General features: G+C 37.0%; 1 protein-coding gene across 3 annotated transcripts; it reads right to left on the bottom strand.

The window, feature by feature from the left end:
- Positions 1 to 7,007: 7,007 nt before the first annotated feature.
- Positions 7,008 to 7,851, bottom strand: LOC110675577. Of its 3 annotated transcripts, none has more exons than XM_021840913.1 (3): positions 7,600 to 7,851; positions 7,422 to 7,503; positions 7,008 to 7,362 (listed from the first exon to the last, which is right to left on the bottom strand). In XM_021840913.1, the coding sequence occupies exons 1-3, from the start codon at positions 7,745 to 7,747 to the stop codon at positions 7,191 to 7,193; spliced, it is 402 nt and encodes a 133-aa protein (XP_021696605.1). In that variant the 5' UTR covers positions 7,748 to 7,851; the 3' UTR covers positions 7,008 to 7,190. The 3 variants fall into 3 exon arrangements, 2 of the variants coding, with proteins under 2 accessions (XP_021696605.1, XP_021696604.1); XM_021840912.1 differs by having other exon boundaries at positions 7,591 to 7,851; XR_002499610.1 differs by having other exon boundaries at positions 7,158 to 7,362; positions 7,616 to 7,849.
- Between the last annotated feature and the right edge of the window lie 3,573 nt (positions 7,852 to 11,424).

Consider the following 11,424-nt stretch of genomic DNA (forward strand, 5'->3'; position numbering starts at 1 on the left):
TTGCCGAAGACACCAACAACCCACTGATTTTTTAAAGCAAATTTTATAGAAACGGCTGGGGAAATCGGCGTATTCCTTGGAAAAAATGCAGAAAGGATTTTTTGTTTTCAAAGTCTAAGAAATAAACTTTTTCTGGGAAAATTTCTGTTATAGTATTTGGAATAGTATCAACCGGAAAAAAATATTTAGTAGAATGTCTAGAGGAAGATGTCAGGTCATTAGACCGAAGTTTGTCCAACTGAAAAAAACTGAATTTTGTGTTTTATACTTTGGCAAGAATTATACTGAAATCCTCTCTGGAATTGTGTTCTGACGGTGATTGTGAAAATATGTGTCATTTGTTTATTAATTTTTGAAGGAAGATGTTTTCCTAATTTTTTAAATCCAGGGCTGTTAACATCAAAATCGTACCCGCTAAAATCGCGACTTCTGAAAGTAGATCGGCGACTGGAAGCACCGATCCGCACCAAAAAAAAATCAGTCAAATGTACTTCGGCCTAATAACCCAGCAGCACCCTAGAGGAAGACGCTGGAGGAAACCCAAGAAGAATCCCTAGGGAATCTTTGGAGCAATCCCAGTAAATATAACTGGTGTTATCAGCGTAGGATTTCCTGAACAGAAGTTCTAAACAAAATTCCTTTAAACATCCATTGAGATGTTCATGAGATGTTCAGCAGAATGGCCAAGATTTCTTGACTTAGTATCAGTAAGTTTCCTAGTAATTGCTCTTATGATTTCTATGGAAATACATCCAAGGATTCCAAAATCGTCCAAATGTTGCTTATGAATTATACTCATAGTTTATACAGTAATTGCTTCTGAAATGTTTCCACAACTTTTACCAAGAAGATAGGTTCAGGATTTCGAACAAAAAACATTAGAATAAAATATCTAAAGATAGTTTTTTAGAATTCATAGGAATATATCAAAAGTTGTAATGTCCTCGATCGACAGACAGTGAACCAGGACATAGAAGAAATCAAAACGTTCGAGATAAATGGTAAGAAGTACCCTAATAAATAAATAAGTTCTCTACAAATACGCAATGCTATGAAGCGATGATATTAACTACCGTAAAACGGGGTAACTTTGATAGTTTTTTTTTCGATTGCACTTAATAGATTGCCAAAAGATTTATTCTGAATGGATACATTATTTTTCATATAATCGAAAGTCGGTTTTCTGTTTTGGGGTAACTTTGATAATGGAGTATAAATCGAACAAAGTTGAACAAGTTGAATGAATTACGGAACATTTATAGGGCGTTGCATATCTCTAGGCGTTTAACGCTATATGGAAATTTCTGGCTTAGATTACAAAAATGGTTCCAGTTTGTAAAAATGGTTTTCGCTAAGAGATTTGAGACCGAATTCATGTTCTACTATGACCAGACTGTCAAGGATAAGTGCCGAACTCATTATGACTCCATCAAATAGTGATGGTAGAACATATTAGGGGTATTCACTTAAAGTTGCGTAAAATTAAATTCTGCGTAACTTCATATGAAATATTCCTTTTCTGATTCTAGCCGATGTCAAATCAGAGCATTTTAATCTAGCTTTCCATAGCAAATAACACCCGATCACCGAGGGTCACCCAAAATTTTGTTGTCCGAATTCAGAGTTGTTTATTGTTTCGTTCTAAATTCAGTAACAATTTAATAATTTTGTTCCAATGTAAATCTTTTCCAAATCAAGGAGGATAATCCTCCAAAGCTTATGTATAGCATACCGTTTTGACCCATATTCCGAACACTTAAGGCCAACAGTGACTTCAAATGCATCTGATTTGCATAAATTAGCTGATATTTTTGTAAATTTCAATTTAGTCGACTTAACTGTTAGCTATTGGGTGTGCCGTTAAAATTATATGTTGAAACTTGTTAAGTATTGATTTTACGTAAAAGTTCAGAACAACATTTTGATTCAAATGTCGAACACTTAATTGGTTCTGTCTCATATTCCGAATACCTTGTTTCAAATTCCGAACAGCATAAATCAAACGTATTCAAATGAATAATTTCGCAAATAAATTCAATTGAGCTAGTTTTACTGACCACGAACTAGATAATCATCACTACTCCCGAGGTATAATATAGATTTGAATTCGTTAAAATTGAGATGCAAATAACTGCCATTTTCTGATAATTTGATGATATATTTCAGCGAAACATTTCAATCAAATCGCCATACAAAAACCGAGTGTTCGGAATATGAGTATGTTCGGAATTTGAGACAAAACGGTACATCAAGTTTCGTCAATTACACCAGAATCCTAGCTAGAATCCCAATTAGGCCGGAACAAATCTTAAAATCTTCTTTTGTCACCTTTCATCAAATTGTGTCGAGAGGGGGGGGGGGGGGGGGGGTGATTTTTCATAACAACAATCTCAGGGTTTTGCCGTCTTTTTTCTGGAGTTTTTATGGGAGAAAATATTAAACTTTTAAATTGTGTTTAAGCTAATCAAAATTTTAAGAACATTGCACAAATGCTGCACATGGATGCAACTTTAAATTAAATTTAGATTAATTAGATTTAACATATATGCAATATTTTGTTTGTAATTTTCCACTAGATTTGAATAAATTTGAAGAAAATTGGTTCTGTGAAATATATTTCCTTCGATGCCCTCTTGTACCATGTTCTTTGCATACCTTAGCAACTGCGAGATAAATATGCATAGGACGGCAGAAAAATAGGTTAAAAGTAGGGATAATGGAAATTCGCAGTAAAATTCTTGAAATTTCACAAGTGAAGTTTTTGATTTTAGTTGATGAAACTAAAATTTCTCGGCTTTGTCGTGGCTCCATACTTTTGGTAAAATTTTGCACCATAGTATATTGGTTCAGGTACAGTTGAGTCAGTCGTCGGGTGTAGACGCATTTTTAATCAGAAGAAGTTCAAGGTTAACTGAAAGATACGAAAATTGTTGGAGGAATCTTTACTCCAAAATAAATAAACCATTTTCATAGGCAAGAAACTGAAAACTACTGCGTTTTAATATGAATTAACCCTCTAATACCCAACCCCGCCTTTAGACGGGGTACACTTTGGAATTTTGTGTATTTTTTCGTAGCTCGGAAATCAAAATGATTTTATTTTTGGCTTATACCTTGACTCATAACAAGCATATAAGAAAAGTTTTTTATGCCTTTTGAAACTTTTATGTATTTTTAAAAATTGTTTGAAAAATTGCATTCTTATATAACCTACAAATGCCTGGGGTTCATTTAACGTGTAATATAAAAAATCGTACCTTTTATATTTTTCTACGATCAACCTATCACAAAAGAAGAGCCTGGTGGTATTAATATAATTTCAAACCTGTTTTTCCGTTAGTTACACGGAAAATAAAATACGCTCCGAAAAAAAAATTAAAAATTTAATGTTTTTAAAAGCACCGTAAAAATTTAAATTTTTATTATTGCCAAAAATCAACAACTAGAAAAGGCTTCAAGAAAAAATGAAAAAAGCTAGGGATGTTCAAAAATAAAAATTATAAAAATCAAAAACCAAAATTTAAAAATTTGCAAATAAAAATAAATAATTGCCCAAAACGTGTTGAGAACGATTTTAGAAAACGAAAAATAATACTTAAATCGAAAATAAAAATTTGGGTATTAGAGGGTTAAAACGATCAAACGCAATTCGCGGGTTTTCGTGAATTTCGAAAAAAAAATAGAATCATAAAGTTTATATCAACACAATGAAGACAAGGACATTTGATACGCAGCTTGTGGATGTGATTCTATTCTCAAAGGCTACACTGTTACAACAAAATTGGGCAACTTGATTCTAAAAGAAAAAACGTTTAATAAAAATCCAACGAACAGATTTAGGACTTATAATCCAATAAAGGGTGTCCACGATGAAATTGCCACACACAAAATTGATTCGCAAAATTCGAGTTTTCATCCGATTGCCATCAAATTTTCAGGGATTGAAAAACAACTTTTAAAGCTCATTTTACCATTTTACTCGTATTTTATTTACAGTCCATACGCAAATGCCCACGCCTTGGCCTTAACCCCGGCATATGATTCTGCCCAACCTGTAAATCAACCGTTTTTTGCATGTAAACCCATACTTTCTTAACTTCCTCGAGTGTCTTCACTACCTTAGGCAGCGTCCATTTATTATGTAACGCTAAAATTAGCAATTTTTGACCCCCCCCCCTCCGTAACGCTTTTTGTATGAAAAATTTCAAATTTTTGTATGAGCCGTAACGCTTGAGCCTACTCCCCCCCTCCCCCTAGAGCGTTACGTAATTTGTGGATGCCGCCTTAGGTCGTTTAAGAAGGTGCTGCTATAATCGCCTAGTACTTCTCGATGGGGCGGAGCTCCGGAGTGGTGGGAGGGTAGAACATTTTCGGCACGAAATTGGCCTTATTGTCCGCATACCACTTCAGCACGTCCTTGGAGTAGTGGCATGAGGCCAAATCCGGCCAGAAGGTTGTTGGGACGTTGTGGGCCTTCAGGAGAGGAAGCAGCCGCTTCTGGAAGTACTCTTTCATGCACACCTGTGTCCTGGGTCACGAAAGGTGCACTCCGCTTCCCGCACGTGCAGATGACTTGGACCAGGAATTTCTTCGCAAATTTGGACATCTTCTGAGTTCGGACATGCTCCGGAACGCTGAACTTATCCTTGGTCGTGAAAAACAGGTTGCCGGGAATCTGTTCGAAGTCGGCCTTCACATATGTTTCATCGTCCATGATGCAGCATTCAACTTTCGTCAGCATGTTGAGGTACAACTTCCTGGCACGGGTTTTGGCGGACTTGTTCTGCTTCTCGTCGCGATTAGGGGCCTTTTGTACCTTGAACGTTCGAAGCCCAGCCTTAGTTTTGGCCATCTGGACAAAACTTCGGCTTAGGTATAGGTTCTTAGGCACATCCCGAACGGAGGCGTTCGGGTTTCGGTTGAAGGCCCCCACTACGCGGTTGTGATTTTTGGTGTTGTACGGAATACTTTTTCCTTCACTTCAGGGCTTCCGATCGGTGGTCAATCGTTCCTCGAACCGCTTAATCACTCGCGACACCGTGGAATTCGAGATTCCCAACGTTTTAGCGATGGAACGATGCGAGAGATCCTTGTTCTCGTGATGAATGCGCAAGATTTTATCACGCACGAGCTGTTCTTTCGACTCCATTTCCGCGAGTTTTGATCACAGGACTTTAAAACTTGCAGGATGTAAATAATGCACTATTAACTAAATCCACCCAAATTTTCATCAAATTCTACCCAACAATTAAAAAGTTAGAGCAATTTCATAGCGTGGCAATTTCATCGTGGACACCCTTTAACACCTGTTATCTCAAGTAATATCGTACACGGTAAAAATTAAGCACGATGCTATCAATAGTTCTGCACTTGAATTTACACTACTGTTAAATCTTGACAATATCAAGCTAACAGCACTTGAATTCAACGTTGCATGTTTTGATTTGAAATAAAAAAAAAGTTAAAATAAACATTTCCGCCTTATCCGGATTTGAACCTTCAATCTTCGGAGTGCAAGTCTTGCATCTTACCTCGACACCAACTCGCATCTGTTGAAAGGGGTTTAATTGATCTCAATCACTTTCTACAACGAGCTGTCAATGATTGCTTTCATACAAAAGACATGATGTTCAAAATCAACGACTTTTCACTTCAGAGTCTAGTGCTAAAGACAGTAGAGCACATTCAAAGTTAGAACTCTTCAAATCATGGTGATTGGTGTTTTGAATTGAATCAAGTGATGAATCCATTCAATCGAACGTGCTGATTTTTTACCGTGTAAGGACGAATTACAAAACTAGCTAAAAACACAAAAACAATGAAAACCAACACTGAAAATAAGAAATTTTATTTATTTCCCCCCTCTGACTTTTTGAAAAATTTGAAGGGGGGGGTGACAAAAGTAAAATTTCAAATTTGTTCCGGCCTTAGGTAACTGTAAAAAATGACAGACAATGCACTGTAAGTCGTCACTCAGGATAGTTCTACGGGTGTATAATCGCGTTGATGAAATTCTGAGACTAGACTATGAGAATGATATTCAATAGGAATCACAGGGAATCACTAATGGGAGACACACGGCAAAACCAAATATTATTTTTTATCTCACATGCTACAAAGCTTCACGTACACACTTCAATTACGTTGACTGATCTCGAGGCTATCATAAACGGAAACCAAATGTAGATTAATATACATTTGGAGTTTTGATGCAACTGTACGGTATAATTTGTCCAGCATCAAGTATTTCAATCTTTATTCATACTATCTCTCTGCAGTAGATTCTTTGATGATTGGCATACTTCCGCAGAGGTTTTCGGAACATAATATTGAAAATCGAAAATGATCGAGCCAAAATTTAATAACCACTGTCATCCCCGTCGTCTCGGTACCGGTGTTAGGAAAAACATGCAGAGGTCTAAGGCTGCCTCCTCAGGCAAGTATGCGTGGCTTTCGAAGATGACTTTGTCTCTGAAGTTCCCACGGATTACAGCTCAAATTTTATCATAATAATCTCCAAGTAAGAAAGAATGTTTGCTTGTAATTTTAATAAATACTGACACCATTACTGTCATATTGACTACACCAAAGCATTCTTAGATTGATTTTCAATATTCTGAAATATTTCATTGGTTATTTACGCCATAACATGAAACATTTTAAATAATCAATTTAGCATGACTTACGCATCAGTTTACGCTGTTAAGTGAATACCCCTATTGTTTGTAAGCGTTGCAAAAGTCCTAAAATCTTATGAATTTTTAATAATTGCATATAAATCCTCAAATGCACTTGATTCCAACGAAAATAGCTTTGACATGAAGTGTCATACAAATACTCTTTACTTTTGCATTAGTTTAGCTTAACTGATCAACAGAAACTTCGTTATGTCGTTTAATAAGTTGTGGCTGTGCACTATCAAACATCTATGAAATAAAATAATAGAAATGATAATGATTGGCTTGTGATTACGAGTGCGATAAGAAAACAACCAACTTAAACTTTGATTACCTCAATCATTATTTATAATAGAAAAGAGTAAATCAATACACAAATTTAAGACATGCACCAATATGTAGATATTTATAAAACAAACATATAAAATGACAAACCATAAACATTGAATTCGATACACATAACAAACAAAAACGAATTAATACTTTTCAAAGAGTTACACTAATAAACAATAACTAACATCGATGGTTTTCTAACTTATCAAGAACTAAATCTTTCAAACATTCCATCAGCAAGTCTACCACGGAATCTCTAATGTAACCATGTGCTTCGTTCTTACTCTGATCAACTTTGTCGTTTCTCTCCTGCAGTCTGCGACTGTCGTCTTTCATTTTGGAAATTTCCTCTCTACAAAATTGAAACTTGCATAATATCACAACGGAGGCATATGGAAAGAATTCACTTACCGATATATCCCGAGTACATCCGAAATCACGCGCTTGCTAACTCTGTAGTCCAGTTTCGAATTGATATCATTGGGTTTCTCACCTAAACATCCAGAGAGAAGAAAAAAGAGCGTAGATAAATATTACAACCAATTATCGTTCGACTGTCGACGGAGACAGCGTGGGTTACATAACGAACAACACGACAATCCCACCAATTTGAATGGAGCATCTGTTCCTCCCCCTCGGTTGTCCAGAATCAGTGTCGCCTTGCGCCACGAGGTGAAGCGACATAGGGTACAGAACTTTCGATTATTTTGAATCACTTCCCGCTTGGCGGGCGCCATGCCAGGGAAGAGCGCGATGTCAAGGACACTGCGGCGCGATGAGAGGGAGGGTCATAGAAACGATGCGGTGTGTGCACTGACAACAGCTGCAACTAGTACTGCAACGGCAGCAGCAGCAGAACTATTAACATTTAGTGTCGCGTAATTATCTACCCGTTCGCTTACTTCAATGTGTTTAGGGCCAGGCTTGGTAAGCTCGTTTTGCTAATCGATTCCAAAGTAGGAAAATCTATGGCCTATGAAAATGGGGCTTAATGATTTAACTTTGAAACATTTTTGGGCCTTCCTTAGCCGAGTGGTTAGAGTCCGCGGCTACAAAGTAAAGCCATGCTGAAGGTGTCTGGGTTCGATTCCCGGTCGGTCCAGAATCTTTTCGTAATGGAAATTTCCTTGACTTCCCTGGGCATAGAGTATCATCGTACTTGCCACATGATATACGAATATACGAATGCGAAAATGGCAACTTTGGCAAAGAAAACTCTCAGTTAATGATTGTGGAAGTGCTCATACGAACACTAAGCTGAGATGCAGACTCTGTCCCAGTGAGGACGTAATGCCAAGAAGAAGAAGATGTTTAAAATATAGCTTCTTGAGTTTTTCCTCTTCTTCTTCTTCTTGGTATCGCCTCCCAATTATGACAGCCTGTTTCTCAGCTCAGTGTGCTAAGGAGAAAATATTGGAAACGCTAAATGATCATAATACCTTGCCATACGAAATCAAGTGTCAGCAAATATTGCCAACCGAGAGTAATATGAAAAGGGTCACCATGAAAACATTTTCGATGACTTTATTATATTAACAATATTTAATTGTCGAAGTAACGTGATATTTGTAAAGTTCTGTCAAGAGTCTTTAGAGTGCTTTCGGTAAAATCGATATGTATAAGTCTCTAACGAGATGAACTGAATAAAGTAGTTTATTCGATCTTGAGCCGTGATCAAGAGCGGAGTCAAATCTTTAAGTGTTTTATTATAAATCACATTATCACAAAGAAGTTTAATACAATTAATAAGTTTATTTAGTCTGCCACTGTAAAGTTCACTAAATATCAGTTATAATAATCCCCTCTATTATAACTGATATTTAGTGAACTTTACAGTGGCGACGAAAAAGTGAAACGAATCCACAGATAGTGCCCCAGCTCAGACGGAAATTTCCAGTGTGAGCTACGGTAAGTAGTTTGTAGAGCAGATATTGAGTCGAACAGTGAACTTGTAAGCGGAGTTGCTAGAGTATCTGTTGAGCATATCTGTGACTACAGGATCCATTGTAAAAAAAGGCGTTTCCAGCTAGTGAAATTTTGAATACCTATTGAAATTGTGAAATTTATCATTATTTCAGGATCTATTGTTCTACTATAGCGTGGCATCTAATCTCCATTTTGAAACTTTTTTCACAGTCATCATCATTAATCGATCGACATTTTGTCCGTCGGTGCCTTCTGTACAGAGCCGAGAAGAGTGAAGGAAGCAGTGAGAGGAGAGAAGTTTATGCAGAATCCATGAGCTGCGACTGCGAGCAATTCTAAGTGAGAAGTAAGCGACATCATTGGATACGAGAGGAGAGCGTATGTGAAAAGATCAGTGAGCGAAGTGCATGCCGGTTAGCTGAGCAAGGTGCATGAGAACTTGTGTCAGCAAGGTCGAATCGGATAGTAGATCGAACGGAGTGTAAAAGCTACCTCCAGCGCGAAAGAGAAGAGAGAGACAAGCAAAACAGCAGAGCAGAAACAGCAGAGGAGAAGACGACCACTGCGAGATTTTCGGCGGTGAGACTGAGTAGTGAGTCGAGTGAGAAATTGCATTCACAACGTTTGAGTGAGTGTCCAGCATCTAACGTGAGTAAACACCTTTCATTTTCTCATTGGTAGCTTACAGAGTGCATTTGTGCATACAGGTCGATATGAAATGTCGGTACCAGGTATGATTGGGACCATTGATTATTACCATACGGGTAAATCGTTTAGTAATTATGTAGAGCGTTTCGAAATTATGTGTAAATTGAATAAAGTTAAACCGGATGAGAAGAAACAGTGGTTTATTTCACTAAGCGGTGATGATGTTTTCGATGAGATTAAATTGCTATTTCACAAGAAAGATGTTAACGATTTGGATTATGATGAAATGATAAACAAGCTTTAATGTCGGTTTGATAAAACTGAACCAGCTCTCATGCATAGATACAAGTTTTATAACAAATATCAAGGACACGGAGAAAGTGCTGAGAATTTTGTTCTGGCGGTAAAGTTGTTAGCGGAAAGCTGTAATTTCAAAGAATTTAAAAATGAAGCGGTGAGAGATAGGCTGATTATAGGTCTCCGTGACAAGAAATTGCAGCGTAAAATTCTTATGGAAGATGAGATAACGGTTGATGCGGTAGAGAAATTGATTATAACTCACGAAGAAGCAGGAGAGAGAACTAAGGAAATTGTTGATCCGAACGACGCCGGTGCGATTTTATCCGTGAAAAATCGATTAGGTCAAAAGCATGAAGAATATAATAGCCGTTTGACAAATTTAACAGAATTCGTATCGATGATGCCAGTGATAATTCTGATATAGAATGTTTGAAAATCGGAGCAATAAATAACGTTAGCGAGCCTTGTTTAGTCAAAGCAGTAGTTCAATGTCACGAGATTGTTTTAGAAATCGATACAGGTTCCGCGGTGTCAGTAATAAGTCAATGATGTATAAAAAACTATTTCGTTCTTTTACATTGGATCAGTGTAATAAAAGATTGGTAGTCGTTAACGGATCAAGGCTAATAGTATCAGGTCAGCTACAGGTTGAAGTTCAACTGAATGGACTAAGAAGCTCAAAGAAGATGATCATTTTGAAAAGCGACAAGGACTTTACACCTCTTTTAGGACGAGATTGGTTGGAGACCTTTTACCCAGAATGGAAGGCACAGTTTCTGAATCCTGCAATCATCAACCATCTTGGAATTGAGAGATTACGCGAAAATGCAATAGGTAATATTCAACAAAAATTCATAAAAGTATTCAGTAAGGACTTTTCTGAGCCAATTAAGGGGTTTAAAGCTAATTTAACGCTTAAATCAGAAAAACCTATTTTTAAACGTGCTCATCAGGTTCCATACAAGCTTAAAGAAAAGTTTTTAGATCATTTAAACATGCTTGAAGAACAAGGTGTAATATCTCCAACCAATGCTAGTGAATGGACATCTCCAATAATCGCAATTCTGAAGAAAGATGGGGAAATACGTATGGTTATAGATTGCAAGGTTTCTTTAAATAAAGTTATAATTCCAGACACATACCCTTTGCCACTCGCTCAAGATATTTTTGCGTCGTTGGCAGGTAGTAAAGTATTCTGTTCATTGGATTTAACGGGAGCATATACACAACTTGAGCTAACCGATCGTTCAAAAAAATTTGTTGTAATCAATACGATTAAAGGTCTCTACACTTTCAATCGTTTACCGCAAGGAGCATCTTCTAGCGCGGCCTTATTTCAGCAGGTCATGGACCAGGTCCTAAAAGGACTTGAGGGTTTCTGTTGTTACCTAGATGACGTCCTGATAGCAGGGAAAACATTTGAAGAATGCTATGACAAATTAGTTCAAGTTCTGGCAAGACTTGCTAATGCAAATATTCGTGTAAATTTTAAAAAGTGTAAATTTTTTGTAGAATCTTTAGCATATTTAGGCCACTTGGT

The sequence above is a fragment of the Aedes aegypti genome, chromosome 2 (assembly GCF_002204515.2).
Source record: "Aedes aegypti strain LVP_AGWG chromosome 2, AaegL5.0 Primary Assembly, whole genome shotgun sequence".
In the NCBI taxonomy this organism is placed as follows: Eukaryota; Metazoa; Arthropoda; class Insecta; order Diptera; family Culicidae; genus Aedes; species Aedes aegypti.

What these genes read in the sequence shown, in the direction of transcription:
- LOC110675577 (XM_021840912.1), bottom strand. Translation starts at nt 7,747, where the DNA reads ATGGCGCCCGCCAAGCGGGAAGTGATTCAAAATAATCGAAAGTTCTGT. An exon ending in ATTGTCGTGTTGTTCGTTAT is followed by an intron (nt 7,504 to 7,590) that starts GTAACCCACGCT and finishes CTGGATGTTTAG; the next exon opens with GTGAGAAACCCAATGATATC. An exon ending in GATGTACTCGGGATATATCG is followed by an intron (nt 7,363 to 7,421) that starts GTAAGTGAATTC and finishes TCAATTTTGTAG; the next exon opens with AGAGGAAATTTCCAAAATGA.